This window comes from Crinia signifera, chromosome 9 (genome assembly GCF_055691185.1).
Source record: "Crinia signifera chromosome 9, ASM5569118v1, whole genome shotgun sequence".
In the NCBI taxonomy this organism is placed as follows: domain Eukaryota; kingdom Metazoa; phylum Chordata; class Amphibia; order Anura; family Myobatrachidae; genus Crinia; species Crinia signifera.
In genome coordinates this window covers 50,461,224-50,487,818 of record NC_139225.1, presented here as the reverse complement: position 1 = coordinate 50,487,818, position 26,595 = coordinate 50,461,224, and the positions used below count along the sequence as shown (strand labels likewise).

Below are 26,595 nucleotides of genomic sequence, written 5' to 3'. Positions count from 1 at the left end.
TAACCTTAGCGGTAAATTGGGTGACAGATGTCGCAGACTCATTGACCTCACAAACACCACAGTCTAGGGTGGACTAGATCTCCAAACCTGGGGTCCTAGAGAGGTGGAGGAATTTGTTCATCTGCCTCCAACTACCCCCCTCCCCTCCACCAATTAGGTGATAAATGAAGAGGCGACTGGAAATGTTCCCCAGTACACCAATCAGTTTATTATATTATCAATTAATAATTAATCAGAAAATCAGGCCAGATAGGGGTCTTATTAGATTTTAAAGTGATACAAACAGATACTAAATATATCTTTTACATATTTTCGCCTTTTATTTTTTTGACTTGAATTGACAAGCGCTTTGCTTTCCTTTTGTGGTGAGTCTTTCGTAGGACTCTTGTACAGAATTTTTTGCAGGACTCTTTTTTACAGGACTTTGGTCGATACGTTGGAAAGCAGTTGGTGATTTTGCACTTAATCGACGTTTCACCCTGGTTTCCTCACTTTTCTTTTCGGAAGACTTTTCTGAAGACTTCATCACCTTTTGCTTTTTGGGCGTGGAGTAAGTTGTACTCTCTGCAGAGGTTCCATTGCAGATCCTTTTCCTGGGAGACTGATCATTTGGTAGATTTTTCTGTTGCATTTCTGTACTATGGCTTGGTCATTTTTCTTTCTGTTTTGTACAATCGGACATGTAAATGTCAGGCTGGGTGGTAGGGCCCTACCTCGTCTTTTGGTGCCTTTGGAGCAGAGACATCCATGGTCTTCGCCATTCCTCTAATTATCATATATATTTATTGGATGGGATGTCCCGGATGTCGGGCTGGGTGGGAGGGCCCCAGCCAATCTTTTTCTACCTCGTCTTTTGGTGTCTTTTGGCTCTTCGGAGCAAGAGTAAATATTTGGCCATCTGATGGATGAATGGTGGGGAGATGGGTGATTCACTCTCCATCATCATCCATTATGGATGACAATATGTCCTCAGAGACATCCGTGGTCTTCGCCATTCCTCTAATTATTATATATATATATTTATTGGGTGGGGGGGCCACAGCCAATCATTTCCTTCCTCGTCTTTTTGCGTCTTTTTTGGCTCTTCGGAGCAAGAAAGACTTTTTGGGCATCTGATGGATGAATGGTGGGGAGATGGGTGATTCGCTCTCCATCATCATCCATTATGAATGACAATATGTCCTCAGAGACATCCGTGGTCTTCGCCATTCCTCTAATTATTATATATATATTTATTGGGTGGGGGGGCCACCGCCAATCATTTCCTTCCTCGTCTTTTTGCGTCTTTTTTGGCTCTTCGGAGCAAGAAAGACTTTTTGGGCATCTGATGGATGAATGGTGGGGAGATGGGTGATTCGCTCTCCACCTCATCCATAATGGATGAAAAAATGTCCTCAGGCACATCCATGGTCTTATCCATTCCTAGACCGAGTGCCTGGCTTTGGGAGGAACACACATGAATTGGTCATATCATTGGGATATGATGGATGGATTGATGGATGGTTAGTTGGGAAGAAGAAGGCCCAACAGCTGCTGATGGTCAGCGTACTAGACCAAGCGCGTGGCTTCGGGAGGAACACACGTCAAGTGGTGAAGTGGTGGAATGCACGCCTATACAGTCTGTTCAAGCTTGATAAGCAGGCAACTGTTCCCAGCATCCAGAAACCACTTGACCTCACGCCAGATAGTGGTCTTATTAGATATTAAACTGATACAAACAGATACTAACTTGCAGACACAGTCAATGCTGCACCAAACGCCCACTGTTCCTTGGCTGCACATGCCAAACTGCAAAATCAATCCACATTGGGCTCTTGGTACTTGTGTGGAGGTTCTTCTAACAGAGGAGCGCAGCTACAAGGACAATTTCAACTGCCACCCTATCTGCCCCTGCAGTGCTGCTCTGCTTCTAACATGTGCCAGGTTGGAAGTGTAAGGTCCACCTGTATGTGATGCCCACTGCTGTCGCCTAGCCTAGACATCCAGCTACCTCAGGATAACCTTTTGGCCCTACTACAGTAAATGAAAACGATTTTGTGAGCTATGAGGTGATCAAAATTTACTAGAAATGAGTGGAAACTAATGTTATTGAGCTTAATAACACTTTAGGGGCAAAAACAGGCCTGAAAACTATTATTTTAGCAATTTTTAGCATTTTTCCAAATAAATCCAGATCCAAAACCAAAACCAAAACCAAAACCCGCAAGGGTGGTTTTGCCAAAACCAATCCAGATCCAAAACACGAAGGGAGATCCAGATCCAAAACCAAAACCCGAAAAAGTGCCCGCCGCACATCTCTAATCAAAACAATCCTGTAAGCCTGGTAAGTGTCCGGAGTCCACTCCCAAGGGGGGGGGGGGTACTGTCACGGTCCATGTGTGTCACTTACCAGTCCGGGTGGTGCGGCGGGATTTGGTCCAGGTGCGTGGTCTTGGGCGTCTGAGCAGAACGCCAGGAGGACGCGGGCAGTCACCATTATACGTGGGTGATGCTGCCCGCTCTGACTGGTTGTCTTGCGCTGGCACGAAGTGCCCTGTCCCAGTTCCCGAAGCTGTCCCCTTACTCTGGATGTGGGCACCGGCGGAGCAGCAGCTGCAGTACTTCCGGCCGCCTGTGGGGACTTCACTGACGCAAGGCATACTACCTCGGCCGCAGCGTCTGCACAGCAGGCGCCATCTTGGTGAAGCCAGCCAATGCAATCCAGGCTGAAGTCAGCAGCCTATCAGCGAATACCAAGGGGGATAAAAGACTCATCTTTAAACCAAGCTGGCGCCAGTTCTTCGCTTGTCAATCTTTAGGGAACACCAGCGTCCTGAGCTCTCCTGACTACCTGTGCAATTTCAGCGTCTTGCTCCAAGTGCAATCAGTCTGGGTCATCTGTGCACTTCCAGCGTCTTGCTCCAAGTGCAATCAGTCCGGATCACCTGTGCACTTCCAGCGTCTGGCTCTAAGTGCAATCAGCCTCTGATCATCTGTGCACCTCCAGCATACTACTTCAAGGTGCAATCAAGCCTGCTTAACTGTGTACCTTCTGCCTGGGTGCAATCTGCAAGCCACCTCCTGTGCACCTTCAGTTTTGGTACAACTCCTGCTATCACCTGTGTACCTCCTGCCTGGTTGCAATCTGCAAGCAACCTCCTGTGCACCTTCCATTCAGGTAAAATCCCTGCTATCACCTGTGTACCTCCTGTCTGGGTGCAATCTGCAAGCAACCTCCTGTGCACCTTTCGTTTGGGTAAAACCTCTGGTATCACCTGTGTATCTTCAGTCCGGGTGCATACTGCAAACAACCTCCTGTGCACCTTCCGTTTGGATACAATCACCACCAGTCTCCAGTGTACCTTCTGTCTGGCTGCAGCCTGTCACAGTCTCCTGCGCACCCCCTACCTGGGTTCTACCCACTGCAGTCACCTGTGTATCCTGGTCTTGCTACGACTGGCCCTGATTCCTGTTCATCATCTGGTCCTTCATCATCCACCCCGTGGCTAACTTCTACACGTCAGTGTCCACCAGCCTCGGGCTCCTCCCCGGTCCCGTATGAGAAGGACTTATATCCGTCCCGCTATCCTGCAAGCTACCCCGGTTCCTGGTCGTCTCCTGGGTCCACAGAATTCCCGGGTATTGACACCAGAGGGTTTATATAGTGAGCACAATGTGGTGATAATAACACATTGCCTGCAGGTGAGCACTGCAAGCTAGCAGCCTAAAAATGACACACCCCCAATTGACACATAATTGAGTAAGCTGCAATGGCACAGGCTGACCACTGGACGCCACCAGCGAGTAAACACAACAGAAGCTGAGATAAACCCATTACAGGCAAGGCAGATAGGAGTCATAACTGATGACTCCTAACAGAAGGTAAATTGTTAGCATGACATAACAACATTTTGATACGTTTCAAGGAATGTGTTGTAATTTTACTTAAGAGTGTTTTGCATGTGATAAGCTCCGACCGTACGCCCAGCACTTGTTGTCACCATCCACATGCATGCCCCATTTAACGTCCAGTTTTGCCCACTTTTTGATTCCATGCTCTGTAATACACCCACTTTATGCCCACTTTTTTCGACCGTGTGTGGCTTAGTTTTATTTGCTGGCTGTGTTTCGTCCATGCACAGTGATGGACACGACCAGTATTCCTGAGCATTGGTCTGAAAAACACGCTCCGTCTGAATTCTTATTCATTCGACTCAATCAGAATGAGGGCCAGATGCCGTGTGCTTACAAGAATGCCCTAAAAATTATGAAACCGGGGGTCAGAGCACTTATCCACTCAAGATAACGATACCAAGCTCACAGCAGAAATTGTAAGGGCCAAACTACTGCAGTTCCAAGAACATATTCCTGTTGAGACAATTACCGAGGGTTCTGCCTTACTCCCAAAAGATACAAAGTCCAAAGGGCTCAAATTAAAATGCTTTGTATGTCACATGATGGGGCATTAGGCTTCAGATTGCAGATTGAGAATTCAAGTGGTGTGCAGAAACATAGTGACAAACTAAAATGAGTCAGCACTGAATGTAGCAAATGTCACAAGAAGGATTGCTGTTAAAATGACTCAGGGGCCACAAGAAATTTCCGTTGTAATCGAGAGTTCTTTAACAGCATATGAACCAACAACAGTGAAAGGGACTGGAATTAAAGGTGAAACAGTCATAAGGAATAGCCAAGATTGTTCCAGACTTAAGAAGTAATCTTATTGCTATCTGTGTTCTAGAGAAGAAAGGTTAGAGTCCAATTTGCGAAGGGCGAGTGTATGGTGCAAAATGAGAAGGGAACTGTATTTGCTTCAGCAACCTGGGGCAACCAACTGTATGTCCTGGATACAGAGGAGTGTCCTTCATTGATGGCTTCTGATTCAGACAATTGAATGCAATTGTGGCCCCGGGGTATGGTATAAATCATAGACTGACTCATCATAGACAGTCATACAGTGGACCACTAATGGTCGACAGTCACAAGGTCGACAGGGTCAAAAGGTCGACAGGGTCTAAAGGTTGACAGGTAAAAGGTGGACATGGTTAAAAGGTCCCATAACTACAGGGAGAAAGCACTGCAGAGGTCCCTCTGTCAGGGATCTCTAATAGACGGTGGCCAGCTTGGAGCTTGGAGCACAGCCTGCAGTTATACAGTGCCCAGAGCCAGAGACCCAGACTTAGGCTGGTCCAGGACCAGGGCCTCTGTCCAGGACCACCCACCACCAACCTCCTTTACCACTTTGTCACCATACTCTGGTGGACCATCGCACTGGGCCACAGGAGTCACCTCAGAGCTACCTATCTGCTGAGTGAGTACTACACTGCAGGCACTTAACTTGACTCCCTCTCATATTTAAACTCCATCTGATACCATACTTGAGACCACACTCCATAACTTTCTGTGGGAATTATACGTGTAATTATGGTCGGATAAAGGTTGGATGTTTATCACCCTCCCCACGCTTCCACTTAGTGCATATATAATATTTCTACATTGGAAACTCACTTCCACTCATGCATATATAATATTTCTACAATGGAACCGACATGCTAGTTGGCCTATAGGGTCTATGCCATATTTCCTGCTTATTTTTATTAATTCTCCTATCAACACATCTACAGTGCTCTTTCTGTAATGCTTAATAAATAAAACTAAGGGCGCACTTCCCCCACCTGTGTCTTTTGCCAGCCAAAAAGGGGCCCATGCTTCAGTATCAGCGGCTGGGAGTCGCACCCCTTCAAATAGATCCAACAATAATGGGGAAAGCACTGTTCACCCCTCCACGATCCCTGGCATGGCCTTCAAGTCTGAGCTGACCCATGAACTCTCTGCAACTATCCATGAAGACAGAGTGGAGCTAACGGCTATAGGTGATAGAACAAATCATCGTGAACATGAGCTGGAAGAATTAGTGACCTCCCACAATGATCTTATATCCGCACATGATCAACAGCAAGCTAAATTAGAGGCGTTTAAAGATCGAGGAGGAATAACATTAGAATCAAAGGAATACCAGACTCAGACAGTGGCTAAATTGGAGCTTCTGGACTATGCTACTGTATGACTCTGTTTTGCAAACTACTTCCTATGCCAAAGGAGAGGGATCTCCTTATCAACCATATCCACCACCTGCCTAAGCCATGGTCGGTTTCTGCCTCCTACCCACGAGACACGCTGATCCGAGTGCACTTTTTTTACATCCAAAGAGTGAATTCTACAGGCTGCTAGATCCACGTCTGATTCGGATACCCTGGGTGGTCTTCAAGTATTCCCAGACTTCTCTGCACTGAACATTTCTAAATGAAGAGCCCTTGCCCCACTCACGGAGGAATCGCGTTCTCAGGAAATCAGATACCGATAGGGCTTCCCAGTGAAACTCATAATGACCTATGAGAACTTGTCATACATAGTTTCTACTCTGGACACGGTGTCAAATTATACTGACCGACTGGGATATTCCCGTCAAAGTACCCTCTACGGCAAAGAAGCACCCTGCACCTTCCTGATTGAACACATCTATGCCCACTTGACATGGTATTCAAACTTTCCACCCATCCATTCAGATATGTGAGTTTGTATATTGTTTTCTAGTATGGTTTCAGTTCCTCCGATTCCTATTTATATAACTATGTGCAATTGTTTTTATTTTTTCGTCTATTCTATTTTCATGTATATCCTGTATATTAATATTGCATTGTTTAGGGTGCATGAACAGGAGTATAGAAGCATGGGTCTTCAAACTGCAGCCCTCCAGATGTTGTGAAACTACAAATCCCAGCATGCCTTGCGACAGTTTTGCTATAATGGAGTGGTAAAACTGTGGCAAGGCATGCTGGGATTTGTAGTTTCACAACATCTGGAGGGCCGCAGTTTGAAGATCCATGGTATAGAGTAATAGAATGTTCAAAGACTAGCAACCATATCTCCCATATCTCATATATGGTACGGGTTTATTCACTGAATGTTAAAGGGTTGAATTCCCCAAATAAGCGTAGGCTAGCTCTTTCTACCTTCTATAAACAAAACAGAGGGGGTTTGCAGGTGCACTATGCAATCATTACTGCTAACATATATTCCTTTTATAATTCATTTCTGAGGATGTTAGCATACATTTGGCCAAATATATCTACCTGCTCACCACGTTAAGGTCTCCTCATTAGAGCAGGTCCCCAGCACTATGGGGTTCATGCCTGGGGTGCAGGGCACCCCCAAGACAGCCCAGCAAAAGCACCCCAGGGCATCACATAAATAAAATATAGCTGTGAAGTGTAATGGAGTGTAAAGTGTCATAGAATGTAGGGTATGCGTAAGCAACTAATAGTGATAAAGGGTGTGTCAAAAAAGAAACAATGTGAAAGAATACATATAAGAAAAGACATACATAGAAAATGATATGTTTATGTGAGAATATGTGTAAAGTAGTGATGCTCTGGAGTGGTCCAGCCAGACAAGCTCAAGGGGGCCCCGCACCCAGACAATTACCCCAAGAAAACGGCATTTATAGATTAATAGGAGTTACTTGGAATTATGCCTTCATCACAGTTGTGCAGTCATTGCTAGACTGCACAACATAGCTAAAAATCTCAGCAAGGTAGCACCTCTCATTACAGAGATTGCTTCTGCCTAGATTAGCACCCTTCCCCCACCACCCTCAAATGTTTTTAAGCAGGGACTAGCAATGACTGCACAACTGTGATGAAGGCATAATTCCAAGTAATGCTGGGTACACACCAGGACGACTAGGGCACGATTCTGTCAATTTAGATCCAATTCCGACCGGTTGTATGCAGATTGTATGTACTATCGTGTGTTTTTGCCATTTATTTGATCCGATTCCGATCCAATGCCCGTTCACGCCGCTCGTTTGGTCGCATCTTTGGTCCTACGTGCTGCAGGTAGGATCCGTCAATCCCAGGCCGACCGACCGTCAATCGTATGCAGATCGTGAGTGTTTTTTGCCGCCTCCGTCGTGCGTCCGTCGGTGCGTCCGTCGTTTGATCCTGCCTATTTGAGTGGCATTTCCTAAACACTCCCCCGGCGCCATGTTTTTCCACATAGCAAACAGCGCTGGCGCAGCAGTTGGACTCTCCTTCTTGTCTCAGCTCCCAGAACAACAACCTGGTATGTTTGCACTCCCAATGCTCTCCTATGCATGCCCACTGTTGCCACCAATGTATATAGTGTGTATAGAGCACTGGTTTGGCAACCGTGCACCCGACCATGTCACTGTTTTTTTTGGGTGGGCCCCGTGTGTGTGTATACATATAACCAATGTCCACCATTGCAGTATTCCATGCACTCCTCTCTGCTAGGCCCCATTCACCTGTGTGTGTGTGTGTTTGTGTATATATAGATATATATACATAAACCATTGTCCACCATTGCAGTATTCCATGCACTCCTCTCTGCTAGGCCCCATTCACCTGTGTGTGTGTGTGTGTTTGTGTATATATAGATATATATACATAAACCATTGTCCACCATTGCAGTATTCCATGCACTCCTCTCTGCTAGGCCCCATTCACCTGTGTGTGTGTGTGTTTGTGTATATATTGATATATATACATAAACCATTGTCCACCATTGCAGTATTCCATGCACTCCTCTCTGCTAGGCCCCATTCACCTGTGTGTGTGTGTGTGTGTGTTTGTGTATATATAGATATATATACATAAACCATTGTCCACCATTGCAGTATTCCATGCACTCCTCTCTGCTAGGCCCCATTCACCTGTGTGTGTGAATAGCAATCTGCACAATAAAATGTATAGTGGTTTTCATAAAAGTTTATTAACATTTTAAATACTTAAAACATAAGAACTAGGTAAACTGGTAACTATAACTATAAAAATTTAAATATGAAACAAAACATGGGTATAACTATAACAACTAAAATGGTTTTATCTTTTTACAGTCCCAATGTCCAACGCAAAGGAACAAGAGTTTTTGGAAGGGTTTATTGAAAAATATCGTTCACACGAATGCCTGTGGCGCACAAAATCCAAGGAGTATTCGAACAAAATGAAAAGAAACCAAGCCTTGGAGGAGTTGGCACGCTACAGTCTTCCATTTCACCCAGAGGCCAATGTTGAATGGGTGAGGAAACGCATCCAGAATATGCGCACGGTGTTCTTAAAGGAACACAAGAAGATGGAGGCTGCAAAGAAGTCTGGTGCTGGAGTCGACGAGATGTATCAAACATCGCTCTGGTACTATGACCGGTTGACATTCACCCTCAGCCAGGAGTCGATGAGGACAGGAGTAGTCCTTATGGTAGAACATGAAAACCAAGAAGTCACGGCGCAGGAGGAGGAGGAGATTTCGCAGTCTGCATCGGTGAGTCTATTTTTTTGGCTATCTAATTGATTCCTCCTGCCAATCCACAGCGCCCTCCCCATTAAAGTAGGCCATGTACTCTTCCCTCACCTGTTTGGCTCGTGCACTCCCTGTGTAGTGTTGTGTTGGGGTTTGCAAGGAGGATATCTGCACTACCTCCTCTGGCAGTTCTTGGTCTTCTTGGAGTGCTGTGCCTGTAGCCCTTTGCTGTGTGGCTTTTCTGCGGAGCAAATTGTGCAGGACACAGCACGCCGTGACAACCCAGTCAATTTTGTCCACCCTCAGGTTAATGGCAGTGTGGAAAATGCGAAACCGGCTAGCCAGGATGCCAAAAGCATTTTCCACAACACGCCGTGCCCTGGATAGCCTGTAGTTAAAGATCCTTTTGTCATGGTTCAACCCCCTTTGCGCATATGGCTTCATGACATGCTCGTGCAGGCCAAAAGCCTCGTCAGCCACAAAAACAAAGTTAAGCCCCTGTTTAGTTTCCTGGACAGACGGCAAGTGAAGGGTGTTCGCTATGAGCCTTTCGTAGAACTTTGTGTCCTTGAAAGTGCCACCATCCGATGCACGGCCATTCCTTCCTACATCCAGGAAGATAAACTCATAGTTGGCATTAACAACAGCCATTAGTACAATGCTAAAATAGCCCTTGTAATTAAAATAGTAGGAACCACTATTGATAGGCTGGGCTATACGGACATGTTTGCCATCAATGGCTCCACCGCAATTTGGGAAGTTCCATCGCTGTTCAAACTCCTCTGCGATGACTTTCCATTCATTCACGCTGGTAGGGAACTGAAATTAGAAGTAAATAGAATTGATTAGTAAACATGTTAAATTTTTTTACAGCTTGGTGACTACCCACCTGCAACCCCAGACCTATCTGTCCTATTTGAGAATGCATGCACATCGAACGAAGTTCCTACTCCGGCACGCACTCCGCCACCCACCCTGGAACCCACTCCACCACTCCCCCGTGCCAAAAAAATGCGTGGCAAAGGAAAAAAAGGAGAATCATCAGCACATGAAGAATTTATGATGCGGGCACATCAAGTCCTGCAAAGAAACCCGGACAAACATGACAACTACTTCACTTATGTGGCAGAGTGTGTTCGCAACATGGCTCCGGACCAGCAACTTACTTTTGAAAAGTTATGCATGGAGTTGGTGTATAATGGCAGTTTAGGGTATCTCAACAGTGGCACTAAAATAGTTGGCATTGGTAGTGCACCAGACACACCACTGTCATTAGAATCACCAGTGCCTACTCCACCTGCCACCGTAGCAGGCCAGTCGAGCACAATTCCAACACATACCCAGTCAACACCTACACAGCCTTCTCAACCCCCCCAGTACCGTCAATTCTACAGTTCTTTACTGATAGAAGATCCAGAGTCTGCTGTTTTTGAGGATCTGTCTTGAAAAATAGGCTATTTTATCATTTACCATCGACATGGTCTCAGCTGCAGGTATGTGATGGCCACTGCTCACATGGCGTATGGCGCACATCAATGGGGCCGGGACCATTGCATCTGCGCCATGCGCCATGTGGGCCGCAGCCTTTACATATCTGCAGCAGACATCCTCTGCCACACAAGGGCCACAGTGTGTTTTTTTGTTTTTTTATATGCTGCTACCTGTACCTGCATTACCAGAGGGAGAACAGGATTCTCCTCAATCTGGATAGCAAACTCCATTTATTGCCCTTTTTTCTTTGCCAATAGTATGGGGTACTGTGGGGCAGACCTGGTCTCAGCTGCAGGTATGTGATGGCCACTGCTCACATGGTGTATGGCGCACATCAATGGGGCGGGGGCCATTGCATCTGCGCCATGCGCCATGTGGGCCGCAGCCTTTACATATCTGCAGCAGATATCCTCTGCCACACAGTACCTTATCCCTACTGTTGTAAGTGCCTGTTCCAGAAGTTACCAGAGTGTGTTTTTTGTTTTTTTATATGCTGCTACCTGTACCTGCATTACCAGAGGGAGAACAGGATTCTCCTCAATCTGGATAGCAAACTCCATTTATTGCCCTTTTGTCTTTGCCAATAGTATGGGGTACTGTGCGGCAGACATGGTCTCAGCTGCAGGTATGTGATGGCCACTGCTCACATGGTGTATGGCGCACATCAATGGGGCGGGGGCCATTGCATCTGCGCCATGCGCCATGTGGGCCGCAGCCTTTACATATCTGCAGCAGACATCCTCTGCCACACAGTACCTTATCCCTACTGTTGTAAGTGCCTGTTCCAGAAGTTACCAGAGTGTGTTTTTTTGTATTTTTATATGCTGCTACCTGTACCTGCATTACCAGAGGGAGAACAGGATTCTCCTCAATCTGGATAGCAAACTCCATTTATTGCCCTTTTGTCTTTACCAATAGTATGGGGTACTGTGCGGAAGACATGGTCTCAGCTGCAGGTATGTGATGGCCACTGCTCGCACGGCGCACATCAATGGGGCGGGGGCCATTGCATCTGCGCCATGCGCCATGTGGGCCGCAGCCTTTACATATCCGCGGCAGACATCCTCTGCCACACAGTAGCCCGTACTTATTGGGAAAGTTTAAACTGGGTCATACATACTTAAATCTTTATATACAGTGTTTTTGTACAATATCTTTTATATATGGTATTATAATAAATTTGTGTTGACACAATAAATCTATTTACTATTTTACATGTTTTACCTATGAAAGGCCTAAAAAACCTGTTTCTGTACTAGGCCTAAATTATATATAAAAATATTTTGTTTGCACAATAAAGTGTACGGTGTATATTTCATCCTTACCTTGCAATACTGGTACTGCAGCACCTTCACAATGGCTTTGCAGGTCTCCGGGATGATGAGGCCCAAAGCTTGCGGGGAGATGAGGGATCCAAACTTTAGGTCAGCAAGAGACCGTCCTGTCGCCAGAAACCTCAGGGTCACCACCAGCCGTTCCTCAGCAGGGATAGCCATGCGATACTTGGTATCCTGCTTCTCGATGTGGGGAGTCACCAGACGCAGCAATTCCTGGAATGTGGCATCATCCATCCTCAAGAAGTTACGAAAATCGTCTGGGTTATTCTCCCTGATGTCCCTGAGCAGTGGCATGTGCGAACGAGTCTGACGCTGAAGTAGCCACTGCTTTGTCCAGCATGATCTTTCTCTCCTGCGCTGGGGATCAAACCAGTTTGATTTTGCAGTGTAAATGATTGCCGCTTTAAAAAAACTGGAGATTTCTTACCAAATCTCTCACTTTCTGAATCTCTCATCCTATTAAATCTCACCCCCAGTTGTTGTTGTTTTTGCGAATGGTCCCTTCAAGAGGAACGGAGTAGCCATTCTTTTTCAGAGAGCTCTGTTTTTTTTAATTACCATGCTGGGGTATATAGTTCCACAACAGCTGGAGAAGTGCATGTTTGCATGTATTCTAAAATACTCTATACCAGGCATGTCCCACCTGTGACCCTCCTGTTGTTGTGAAACTACAAGTCCCATCATGCTTGGCACAGTGTTGCTATTAGGGAATGCTAAAATTATGGCAAGGCATGCTGGGATGTGTAGTTTAACAACAGCTGGAAGGCCACAGTTTGACATGCCTGCTCTAGACACTTTTATTTGTAAAACATACAATACTTGAATAACATTATTCCATAATTTATTAACATTCCTAAAACCAACCATTTGACACAATTTATCTGCTTCAAATTATTTTCTTATGGCAGCTAACAGCTACTATTGTGATATATTTTGTGTGTTATTTTAAAGTTGTGTTATAAAGCATATCATTTATTGAGAAAGGGTTAAATACTCTTAGGAATTAATTTTCAGATGTGAAACAGTATTGAGTGGGGGAACAATGCAGATTAGTGTCTAAATTCCAGAGGGAATTACATTAAATCCAAAGTTGTAATGATATATATTTATGTACTTTCTTTCACATGCTATTTTGCTGCAAGCTGGAACATGGAAACCAAAGCAGTTGGCATTCAGTAAATGTTGTGGATCGAAGGTGTAGAAGGAACCAAGGAGTCAAGATATGGTATTCCGCAATAAACAGGAGTACATCATTCAGGAATTAAATTATCCCTCTCGCAATATTTTATTTGACATAAATCGGGCTTGTACACTGTGACAGAATAATTCCAAAGCAGTAATGAAGTGGAGATCAAAGGAAACCAAGGCACTCAAAGTCATGATGCACTGAGGATATTGCTTGTTATACTGATAAATTGCATGGGCAAAATTGCAAGGTGGAGGTGGGTTGCACAATGCAGGTAAGCTCCGCTGGCAGGATATCATAGGACTCGGGCGGGGGTCTGTTTGATTTCTAAGTTCCAGAGATAACACGGTCAAGGAGCATTTTTAAAATCAATTTATACTAGTGAATATTTAACCCCCAGCCAACCCCCGGCTTCCCCATCCTCCTCCCCTTTGTCCTTACCTCTTCACATTTCATCTCAATATAAACTGGACTCAACATGATATTGGAAGCAAGATACAGCCTGTGCTTTAACTTGTCAAATGAGAAAGTAACAACCTGAGATAAAGAATATACAGTACATATGAGGACATCGTACTTACTATGAACAGCCTGTTTTCAGATCAATCAACTAAAAACATCTACACAAAGTTGTAAACCTGAGAAAATACGAAACTGCTTTTTGAGAACTTGGCTACTTTTATCTGGCAATAAAGGTATAGTACTGAAAAAGAACATTCAGGAACATGACTTCTGTTGGAGTGCAGATGATGGGCTATTTTATGGCTGTCTTGGGTCTTCTAGGTGCTGTCATAGCTACACTTCTACCTGAATGGAAGGTTAGTTCATATGTTGGTGCCAGTATTGTGACAGCTGTAGGCTTTACCAAAGGGCTGTGGATGGAATGTGCTGAGTTTAGCACAGGAATCACCCAATGTGATATATATAATTCTATGCTTGGACTTCCCCAGGAAATTCAGGCTGCCCAGGCCCTCATGGTAACATCGTGTGTATTGTCTTCACTTGCCACCCTCTTTACAATATTTGGCATGAAATGTACCATTTTTAACCAAGACAATCCTGGTAAGGATAAACTGGCAGTGACTGGTGGCGCTGTCTTCATAATGGGGGGGATTATTTGTCTCGTGCCCATATGTTGGAATTTGCACACTATTCTTCAAGACTTTTATAATCCGTTGCTTCCTGATGCACAAAGGTATGAAATTGGTACTGCGCTCTATATTGGCATCATGTCTTCAATATTTTCTGTATTTGGTGGTGCTATTCTCTGTGCCTCTTGCCCACCTAAGGAACCTGACCAAAGCTTTTACAACAGATATCAGAGCAGAGCTCTTCTTGCTGACAATGGACCCAATGCTAGCAATGTGGCTCAAAACTCTAAGAGACAGACAAGTGGGTACAGCCTCACGGGATATGTTTAAATGATAACACCAAAAAAATTGGAAGTGCTCTTTGGCTGCATTGATAAATCCTTAATCTGATATGCCACGTGGACCATGCAAGAGGATTTGGGCATAACTAGAGCAAACCGTGGACACAGGACAAAAAACAAGTATTGATGAAATAGAGAGTATACTAAATCTGTGAATATGCATGGATCAACCAGGACAAGCAGACTTTTGTTTCTAAAGTAGAGTGTCCTGACTACAGATTGTAACTGGCATGCTCAGTTTTACACAAGCTGATATCATTACAGCAGAAGTTTTAAGAACTACATTAATGCTGTCTACTATACCTAGGTTAAGCTTCCATATGTACAAGATATGTGATATGGAAAGATATAGGGGTATAATTTACTAAGATGGGCATTCCGTTGAAGATGAGATGTTGCCCATAGCAACAATCAGATTCTTCTTATTTATTTAGCACCTTTTAGGATAACATATAGAATCTTATTGGTTGCTATGGTCAATATCCCAATTTTAATAGAACTTCTTAGTAAATTTACCCCACTGTTTTGCAGATTTAGTACAATTTTTTTATAATTTTTTACCTTATTGTGTGTTGACTAGTGCACTGTATGTTAAATTAGAAAACACATGTAGAAAATATCAGAAGATGGTGTTTTAAAACTATTATAGCAGTAGCTTTATTTTGTAATGCAGCATGCTTAATGCAATACATATATTATAATTATGGGTACTTCTGTACTTTCACGGCGCCAGCATGGCGCCGCTTGTCAGAGTCCCCTTGCGGGGCTCGCTTCGCTCGCCCACGCTGCGGGCTCGTTGGCTCGCCACGCTAATTAAAATCAACTCCATACCAACATGGATAGTGGAGGTATGAACTATCCATGTTGGCATGGCGTTAACTTAGTTTATTTTACTTAATTAGTGGCGAGCGTAACCCGGAAGTACGCCGTGAAAGTAAAGAAGTACCTAATTATGTACTACAGTTAGTGGTAGGCTTACTAAAGAACACCATGGCATACAATAAAGTAAAATCACAAGATCAGTGTATTTTTGTATTAATATTTCTATTTTCATACAGTAACAATAATTAATTTGAGAATGTGACATTCAATTTGCAAAGTATGTGACAGTACTGTGTATCATGGGTTAAAGTTGTTTCCAAATCACACTGCATTGAAAAACCTGGATATTTGCACATAAACATGCATCAACCTGGGTAATAGCTCAGTGGAAAAGGGTCCTCCCAAAACCAGTGAAACTGAAAAGAAAAAAGGGGGGACCGTATCTATGAGCACTGCCTAGCTCAGGGCTGGGAAACACTGGCCCTCCAGATGTTGATGAACTACACATCCCAGCATGCCTTGCATCAGTTTCAGCATGGCCACATAGAATAACTAATGCAAAGCATCCTGGGATATGTAGTTCATTAACATATGGAGAGCCGGTGTTGCCCAGCCCTGGCCTAGCTTCTGCTCTAGGTGGGGGCTGGTTTTCCCCCTCGGTTAGAGAAAAAAATGACAATGTGGAGTAGCGCTGGATTTCACTCAGAGAAAGAAATATAAACGTATGTAATAAAAGGTACTTATATGTTAGTTGGGCACCCACTAAGCCATTTGCTTAGTTTTCCGCATCCCCTCGCTACGCTCGCCATGCTTCGGGCTTGGTGGCTCGCTGCGCTCGCCACACTATATAAAGTCAACTCAATGCCGACGTGGATAGTGGGGGTATGAGCGTACTAACTATAGTGGGCGCCCAACTAACATATAAGTACCTAATAAAATTATATTTACTAAATCATATGCAAATTAATACAATAAATAGAAATATAAAATGAAATCATATGTATTGAGCTCAAATAATCATAGTTAAAAATCTTAGACCTGTTGGGCAGTAAGACATGCTGCAGTATACTCTCAATTGAGGATGATGAACAATTCTAATAGGAGACCTGAGATGTCTGGTCTTAAAGTCGAGTGTAATAAGAATAGGGCACCTTGTGTTCATATAAAGGAAAAAAAAACTTTATTATCCAGCTTGATGGTTATTATTATATATCTTGGGGCTGGATGGATGGCAGTCCGTCATGAATCAATCTGTTGTATTAGCAATTAGCACTTTGCAACTGACTTAACTGTGACAGCAGGATCCAGATAGTGATGGTGTCTTGTGCTGGTCTGGAACAATAGGGTAGTTGGTAGTAGGCTCTACGCATGTCAGTGTCACACACCTTCTTCAGGAATAGTTAACCGGGAATTCCACCCGCGTATCAAGCAGGGTCGCCATGGTAGGAATCTAGGTTAAGTTGCAGTATAAACCGATTAGCCAGTTTGTCTGACAAGGTACATAGGGGTAGATGTATGAAGCAGTGATAAGGGAGGAGAAATGATAAAGTGCCTGGTACTTTATCACCAGCCAAATCAGCTCCAAACTGTCCCTTTTTAAACCCAACCTGTAACTTTACAGATAGGAAGTGATTGGCTGGTAATAAAGTACCAGGATCTTTATCACTTCTCCTTTATCACTGCTTCATACATCTATCCCTTATTTACAGCATGCTGAGAGCCCGGAGCGTCCTGCAGGTAGTTGGGAGTAAACAGCAGGGCTGGCCAGGTAAGGCTGTATGCTGGGGGGCAGCACAGCAGCTATACAGAGTGTGGGCAACTTCCATTAGGGAGAGTGGCCTAATGGATGAAGTCAAGTCACTCGGTTCCGAATCTGCCAGTTTCCTGGAATTCGGAGTTGATGTCATCCCCAAGCACTGGCCAAAAGACGCTCCAACTTGGGAATGGTCCATGTCAAGTGTTAAAGTGGAAAAGGAATAAAGTTATGGGTCTGACCCTGTTTGGAATCATGTTCCAAATCCTGTGTTAGACCCAGGACTTTGTTGTAAAAGGGGTATAAATAGCTGTTGTATTACAATTACTATTTATACCCCTATAATATAATTACTATTGGGGTATAAATAGCTGTATATATGTACAACTTATAATTAAAACAATTGTGTGGTTTCCTTTACACTTTGATTTTATAAATAAATAAACATTGAAACAGTTTCATATTTCATTTTTGCAAAGCTGTTTACAAACCTGGAAACATCCCTGTTACAGCCTGTTCATAACAAGTTAGAAGAAAATCGGTACTTGTATAGTTTCACAGCGCCAGCATGGCGCCGTGCTACTTCCGGGTTCTACGCTCGCCACGAAATATGTCAAAAAAAGTAACTTAACTCCATGCCAACATGGATAGTTCATACCCCCACTATCCATGTTGGCATGGAGTTGATCTTAAATAGCGTGGCGAGCGTAGCGAGCCACCGAGCCCGCAGCGTGGGCGAGCGAAGCGAGCCCCGTAAGGGGACTCAGACGCACGGCGCCATGCTGGTGCTGTGAAACTATACAAGTACCTGAAAATCATTATATCACAAGAGATTTATATGGTTGTGGTGTTATATGTTGATATACAAATAGTCATTTTTTATTATCTTGATCTCAGAATTGTCAACATTAAGCATGTAGACACTGTCGGTATGTTAAAATGTTGACAAACTATTCCTAATGGCCCACCGGTAACTTACCTGCTCTCAACAGCTGCTACTGCTCCAGCGGAATCTTCTGGGAGCCAGGGGTCATGTGACATTTAATTTTAGTAGAGTCATCTGAAAGAACAATGTTCTGATAAGTACACTCCTCCTATCACTACCCTAATCCCTCCCCTAAACCTCTCCCCCATAGCCTATCCTAACCTTGTGCCTCCTATGCTGCCGTCTAACCCTAACAACATTGACATTTTAACAATATAGACATTTCACATTATGAATTTTTACATTGTTATTGTCAACCTAATGCCTACATCCAAATTATATAAAGACCAGAGAATCTCAATATTATTATAGAAACATTCCTTTTTTCCAAAGACACCATGGGGAAATTTACTAAGAATAAGAATACGATATATAGTATTCGTATTCTTAATACAAATGAATACGACTGCATACTGCTGTTTCAGCCGTATGCAAATTCGTGTTCCGGAGGGAAATTTACAAAGCATTCAAATACGACTACTTTGTAAACCTCCGATGGCATATCCATTCATATTAGCTGCCATATATATGGCCGCTAATACGAATTTGTCTAGGCAGTATGAAACAGATCAGTCAGATCTGTGCAGGCTGCAATGTGTAAAAAAAATTGAAAAATAAATAAATGAAAAAAAACAGTGTGGGGTCCCCTTCACAGCCGTAACCAACACCAGGCTGAAAGAGGCGGGGCTGGTAATAAAAAATCAGGAAACCTGGCAAATAGGGCTTCCCAGATTTTTAAAAACTTCGGGGCCAGGGCTGGTTCCCAAAATACGGGGGACAAAATGAGTAGGGGTCCCCCATATTTTATGAACCAGCCCCAGGCCCAACCAGCCAGCACGGTAATGTCACAGCGGGGGACACTTATTATATAAGGTCCCGTGGCCAAAACATTCACCCTACTGACCTGTCAGCCTGGTCAGGGGACCTGGGGAAGTGGGGACACCCCAATAAAGGGGTCCCCCCCCGCCACAACTTACCTGACCAGGCTGAAGCCTGGTGCTGTCCCCGGTGACCCTGGGCTGTGGTCACCAGGCTGATTAACTGGTGTAAATTTTTTAATAAACTATTGTTTAATAATGTGGAACTATGAGTCCCAGCAAGCCTCCCCCGCATGTGGGGACTTGGAGAACCACAAGTCCCAGCATGCGGGGCATTAAAGGGCCTGCTGGCACTTGTAGTTCCACAGTATTAAAAATAGTAAAATAAACACACACACTGACACATGAAAAATAAAACTTTAATACATCCAAAGCCCTTTCATACAGACACTTACCTATCTTGAGCCCGTAGGTAGGTCCCTGGGTCCAGGGCTCCATGGTCCAGGATCTGGGGCTCCATGGTCCAGGATCTGACGAAATCCATAGGGGTACCTGTGGAAGAAAATCCTTCTCACTAAGGTCCTCCGGCAAAGATCACATCCTCTTCTTTCAGACATAGTCCAGGTCTTCTTAAAAAAAAAAAAAAAAGACTATTCCGGCCGGTACCCGCTGATGGTGATGGACTGAGGAGAGACGCTGATGTTTCATCTTCAGCACCTCTCCTCCGAATGATTCTATTGGCCGCCTAGCGGCAAATCAGGAGACGGCTTTCTCGGCTCCTGATTGGCCGCAAGGAGGCCAATAGAATCATTTGGAGGAGAGGCACTGAATATGAAACATCAGCATCTCCCCTCAGTCCATCAGCGGATGGTTCATCAATACGAATACGATAAATCTTATAATGGTGCTGAGCATCAGGAGTCAAGGCACATTGGGCCTTATTCTGGTTGGTGCGGCCGGGCCGTACGCGTACGTTCCGGGGTTTTTCATGATCTGCGCATGCGTACATTCGCTAATGCGCAGGCGCGAACACTCCACAACGCTTACGGACGGGTCTCTCCGTGCGAAAAAACCTGTACGCGAGAGTACGGGCTTTGGGGGCGGCATAGGGGCGTGTTGAGGGGAGCGGCCGAAATAATGAGGGAAAATGGGCGTAAACATGGGCGTACACGGGGGTGTGCACCAAAAATGAGCGGTGCTACTACCGCACGATCGACTAAAGCACCGTTCATTTCGGACACAAAACAGGCGGCCGCCAACCGCCACCTCAGACCACCCCTACAGATACCGCATGCCAGCGTGCGCCTGGGTTTGATAATTTACGCTGATTACTACTCAAACACATACACCTGAATGTAATAACCAATGCTGCAGTCTATTAAGTCCAAACCATGATTTCACTACCTGCAAGCCACACACAGCACTCAAACACATTGGAAGCTTATCTTTCTATACTTCTCTACATTTAAAGGTTTGTTTAATTTAAGCTAAGAATCTTTTTAAGACCTGCTTATATATGCTAAGGTAGGTATTTGTTAAACAGTTATACACATTCACTACGTGCTTTCATAGACTTTACACAGTAGCACACTCAATCTACACAAGTCGACATATGTCAACGTGTTCACTCTAATACAAACATAGGTTTTGTATTTATGATACAATAACATAAACCACATCTAACACCTACAAAGGATGTTTCAGCAATGTTTTAAGCCCATGCCCACTATTTTGCACATTAATTAATTCAATCAATTAATTAATTTTCATAATTATAGTTGAAAGGCAAGATTTGCAGGTCCATATATGTGAAGGGTATGTCAGCGTACACGGACGTACGCTCACTCTCACGAGCGGTGACATAAGCTGAGTTTTCTATTGAAAACAATAGGAACCCGTCCGTGCAAGCTGGCGTACGCTCAGATAGCCGCAAGAAGTCGGTGGGAAGACGGACGAGAGACGTCCGTAAACGGTGGCGTACGCTCAATTGTACGCCAGTTGTCGGAGTGTAAGGGCTGGCCCGTCCGTGTACGTTGGCGTACGCTCAATTGTACGCCACTCCCCTTTGACGTTGTTTCTGGCCGTACGTATGCGGCTGAGTTGTGGGTGGACTTAACCCCAACGGCCGCGTACGGATAGCGTACGTTAATAGCGAACGTACGCACGTTTGGCCGCTACGATCAGAATAACCTCCATTGTCTGCACAAGTGCAACCAGATGAGTCTCAGAGGGCAAATCAGCATCTCCTGGAATGCACACCTCTGGAGTGATAAAAGCAGGGTCTGCTACCTTCCTTTATGGATGAGGTCCATGTGCTTAATCCAAATTAAAAACAGCCTCCTTCCTGCACTATCTATAATTTACTCTCTAAGGCTAAAGCTTATCTCAGTGCCCTCCTAGCTGAAAAGATCCCTTTGCTGGCTTCAATAGTGTTAGTAAAGTAATAAAGCAGACACTCTGCTCACAAATAGATTAAAGGTCAGGAAGTGGTTATTACAGCTATAAAAGATCATAGCGACCTTCCACAGTATAATCGTACCATGATTAACTCCTTTTAAATGCCTATCCTTATCTACTTGCAACTTGCTAATTATAGTCTATAGGGCCCTAAACACAGAGCGATATTCAGCCACTTTCTGAGCGATTTTACATAATTTTACTAAATCACTCAGAAAATGGTCACATCTTTGTGTGTGTTGGTGGCCTTCTGAAGGATCACCAAAGCCGCCAAGATGCAGCCTGAGCCGCCCTGCCTCTCCCACCTCAGGAGGGACACCCACCTGCACCGGGCCTTCATGCTCAGAGTCTCCTGAGTCCTGCGTGCTCCACAGGAGCCTGGAAGGAAAGGAGGCAGAGAATAGCTGCTGGATGGAAACTGCTAGAAGGAGGAAGGAGAAGCCGTGCACTGTCCGGGGCTGAGGGTAGATGCCAGGATCTGCTACGGCAGCGCTTCTTCCTGTTTGAGCCACTGCATTGGGGAGTAGAGAAGAGGAACCCTTTCCATCATGGGGAGGGGGACCCGCTCCCATGTGGGCAAAGGGAAGGCTAATGATCCTCTGTCTGGAGCCGCTGTGTGGATGGAGGGAAGGGCCTGCTGTCAGAAGCTGTATCTGACCATATCCACACCAGAGCAGAAGATGTAGACGGATGACTGTTGGAGGCTACATCATTTTCGATGGTAAGCCCCACCCCTGATCTGTCCCCCCTGATCTGTTCCACTATATGGTGCAATATTTGTCTATAATACATCCATGTCCATCATTCTGTGCCCCATGTGTTGCTCTGTCCATACATTGATGACCCCCACACTTCCATCTATGCTGTCCCCTAACCGTCTATCTGTGCCCAATGTGGTGGTATGTCCATCTGTGCCCCCACCCTTACATCTATCTATGCTGGCCCCTTCCCATACATCAATCTGTGCCTCAGGTGGTGCTCTATCCATCCGTCCATCTATGCTGTCCCCGTCAGTCTGACAATCTGTGCTTGTCAATCTATGCTTGCAAATAGTGTCTGGTAATTTTGGTTTTAGTATTGCGCTCTACCCTAGAGGCTGTGTGGAGGTGCAGCAAATCTGGGTCTTGTCCAAAGACCTGGTAGCATAGATATTGTATTGGGGATAGAAATGCGCACTCTGTGTCTTCTGATGTATGTGGTTACCGTTTGTACCAAGGTATAAATGTACTGTGAGACTGATGGTAGTGAAACAAATTTTCTTTATTGTCACTGGTACAAGTTTGATAAAATGTCTCTCAATAAAGGGTTGGGGTGGAATGGGGGTGGTCAACCTGGGGGTGGGCGTCACTGGAACCAGTGGTGCACTGTAGATCTCACTGCTGTGTCTTCCACAGGCTCTGGTATGTGTGTCGGCCTCCCTGTGTAGACCTGGGTGGGCTGGGGGACCAGTGGGGGCTCCGTGCGGGTATGAGCACCGGGGTCCTGCTGGTGGGGGTTAGGCTGTGATGAACACTTGTGGATGTGGAGTGGGGCGCTTGGGCTGGGGATTCACCGGCTTGAGTCTCAGTCCGTGCAGGTGTACAAGTTCCTGGTGGTCAAGGAAAGTGCTGGGTGGTACCCAGAGCCGGCCCTAGCCTAAATAACGCCCTAGGCAAGATTTTGGCTGGTGCCCCCTAGCACTGCCACTAGTTCCGCCTCTGACCCTGTTTCCCTTTCCCAGCACCATCAACCCTCATCATAGCAGTCATCATTTTGGTGCTCCTACACGCAATATTTTAAATAGAAACAGTGCACACATTCGGTGTGCAGCCCAAACAGGGGTGTGTTCTTGCTGGGAAGGGGCATGGCCACCCAATAGTACCCCCAATTCAAATTATGCCACACAGTAGTGCCATTTATTCACATTATATCATGCGATGGTGTCCCTTATTCACGTTACATCACACAGTAGTACCACTTTACCTTATATACATTACTCCTCACATTATTCACATTATACCCTTAGAAAAAAATCCTGAGAAAATATTGTATTTTAAGCACCTCCATGGCCACACTGCAACCCAGCACAAAGCAGTGTGTGCTGGGCAGAGGAGAAGAGCTGCAGCTGCTGCTGTCACTTAAGGGGAGGGGGCCCGGGGCCCCCACTGGGCCTTCCATCAGACTTTGGCCTGGGTAATTTGTACCCCCTACCCCTTTCTCTCGGCACCCCTGATAATACCACACAGTACTGCCCCTTACACATGGCACACATTATTAATGTTCTTATAACCATAATGCCCCTTACACATTATGCCAACCTTTATTAATGCCCTTCATACACATAATGACACACATAATGCCCCTTACACATACATACATACATACATCCATACATACATCCATACATACACATACATATTGTATGTTGCACATTATTAATGCCCTTATACACATGACACACATAATGCCCATTACACATATGTTGCACATTATTAATGCCCTTATACACATGACACACATAATGCCTGTTACACATATGTCGCACATTATTAATGCATTTATACATGACACACATAATGCTCTTACACATATGCCGAACACTATTGCACAACCAACCAACCCGCAGACAGCACTAGCACAGCCGCTAACACTGTGACCTCTGCCTCTGCTTGGATACAGATGTTTCCTCATACATCTTGCTTCAATAGGCCATGCAGCTCCTGGCCAGTTCTGCTAACATTGGGTGCCCTTTATGCTGAAAATTCATCTATTTGCATTGTTATGACCAGCACACACAAGGAGCTTCCGATGATTAAAATGATATGCGGCATGCCTATATTTTGTGTGCGACTGTGGCTGTACCTGCATACGGAATGCTATGTTAAAGTGATTTCCATGAATATACTATTTCATATGCAGATACAGCCTCACTCACACACAGAATATAGGCATGCTGCATATCATTTTAATCAGCAGAAGCTGCTGATGCCCCTAGGCATTCCAAATGCCCTAGGCAATTGCCTAGTTTGCCTATGCCTAAGGCCGGCTCTGGTGGTACCGGGGGCTGGCGTCTCTAACCCTCCGGTGTTGCACCTGGACACTTACCCGATACCTGGCAGTTGCTGCGGCGAAGGTGATCTCTGCCTCGCGTCCTCTTCAGTCTTCACCGGCGTCCGCAATTCCCGCGGTGCTGCCGGCATGCAGGTTCACACCACTGCTACAGTCATTCCTTCCACTTCTGGGTTCAGCTGGCATGCGTCACCCGGGGTGTCAGGGCGGCTGGAGCGGCGTACGCTCGACTCCTCCTGGAGGAGACTTGCGTCCTGAGGTCCTACGCGTTTCGGCACCACGTGCCTTTCTCAAGGATTTGCATATCTGGATGTGCGGGCCTCCTTTTATGGCTGCCCTGTATTAGTCAGGTGACGTCATCGGGGGAGTGGTCTTTGTAGCAGTGCTGCCGTATTGGTTGTCCGATTGTGGATGATTTGGGGCATGTGTGATCGTCAGGCTCAGCTGTGTAATGAGTCTGATAGGATCTTCTATGGCACCTCATAGTAAATGTACGCTGTGTGTGTTGACACACTGTTGTGTCGGCCATGTCCTGGTATAAGCATTTTTGGCTCTTTAGGTCAGTGGAGATGCTTGTAACAGTATGGGGGTGGTTCCCTTCAGTACTTTTTGACATCTGGGGGGCTGTGTGGGATGGTTGATCAATTGCCTGGATTTATTTGTGTCATGTGCGATTTGCATAAAGGGTTCGTTTACATTGGCACCTCATAGTAAATGTAAGCTGTGGGTGTTGACATTCTGTTGTGTCGACTATGTCCTGGTATAAGCATTTTTGGCTCTTTAGGTCAGTGGAGATGCTTGTAACAGTATGGGGGTGGTTCCCTTCAGTACGTTTTGACATCTGGGGGGCTGTTAGCATAAAGGGTTCGTTTACGTTGGGAATGTATAACTAGGGTGAGCTGACTGGTGTAGAGGATGGATGTGCATTGGCATAAGTGTGTTTCCAAGGTGGCTAAACTATTTTGCTGATGTTGAATTCTACATTATGTCCTTTTGGTTGCATTGTCTGAAGCATGTATATCCATTTCAGCTCTTCCTTGTTTATTTTTTTTGTTGTAGTCCCCCCTCTCCAATTGGGCTGAACATGGGTGATTGCTGTAAATAACATGAGTGCAGGGTTGCTGCCGTGTGACTCTCTGAAATGTTTGGATAGGCTGTGTATTTCTAGACCTATCCTAATGTTGCGTATGTGTTCATACATTCTGGTCTTAACTGGCCTGGTGGTTGTCCCAACGTACTGTTTTCCACATGGGCATGATACGACATAGACTACCCCTTTAGTGTGACATGTGATTTCTTCTTTGATTTTGTAAGTGTGCCCAGTCGTGTGTGATGTTATTTCTGTGATTTTCTTCTTTCCTTGTCTATTTGTGGTTTTGCAGCCCACACATGTGCCGCAGTAATGAAAGCCTGGTGTTTTAGTGGTTCCGTCTAGTTTGGTCTGTATGATGCTGGATGGTGGTATGTGGTTGCGTACCAGTTGGGTCCTAAGGTTGGGGGCCTTCCTGTATACTATTTGGGGTTTGTCTGTCAGGACTTCTGCTAGTGTGTCGTCTTGTAGTAGGATGTGCCAATGCCTTTTGATAATTTTCTTCATCTGAGTGGCAGAGTCGTTGTATTGAGTGATGAAGTAAGGGCCCTTGTCTGTGTTTTTTGTGGTGGTGTTTGGTGGTTTGTTGATTAGAAGTGTGTTTCTATCCGTTGATCGTAGTTTTTCGTATGCCTCATCTATTGTTTAAGTGTTATAGTTTTCCTCCTTCAGTTTTTGTTTGAGTTCTTTTCCTTGGTTGTGATATTCTTCCATGGTGGAGCAGTTGCGTCTTATTCTAGTGAATTGTCCTGTGGGGATACTGTTGAGCCAATTTGGGTGATGACTGCTTGTGGATAAAATGTAGCTGTTGACATCGACTGGTTTGTGAAATGTTCTGGTTGCTATGTCTCCATTTTCTATATAGATCTCTAGATCTAG

The 26,595-nt window shown here is 45.0% G+C and overlaps 1 protein-coding gene and 1 long non-coding RNA gene across 2 annotated transcripts in view; both read left to right on the top strand.

The window, feature by feature from the left end:
* Positions 1-13,783: 13,783 nt before the first annotated feature.
* The window catches only part of LOC146035545 (uncharacterized), a 52,443-nt gene continuing 39,631 nt past the window's right edge, over positions 13,784-26,595 (top strand). Inside the window, exon 1 of the long non-coding RNA XR_014460669.1 lies at positions 13,784-14,006. This is a non-coding gene — a long non-coding RNA (uncharacterized LOC146035545). The remainder of the gene's footprint in view (positions 14,007-26,595) is intronic.
* On the top strand, positions 14,001-17,774 carry CLDN2 (claudin 2). The gene has a single exon (XM_083159062.1). The coding sequence runs from the start codon at positions 14,037-14,039 to the stop codon at positions 14,730-14,732; it is 696 nt and encodes a 231-aa protein (XP_083015188.1). The 5' UTR covers positions 14,001-14,036; the 3' UTR covers positions 14,733-17,774.

Excerpts from the sequence above, each read along its gene's own strand:
- CLDN2 (XM_083159062.1), top strand. The coding sequence starts at position 14,037 with ATGACTTCTGTTGGAGTGCAGATGATGGGCTATTTTATGGCTGTCTTG.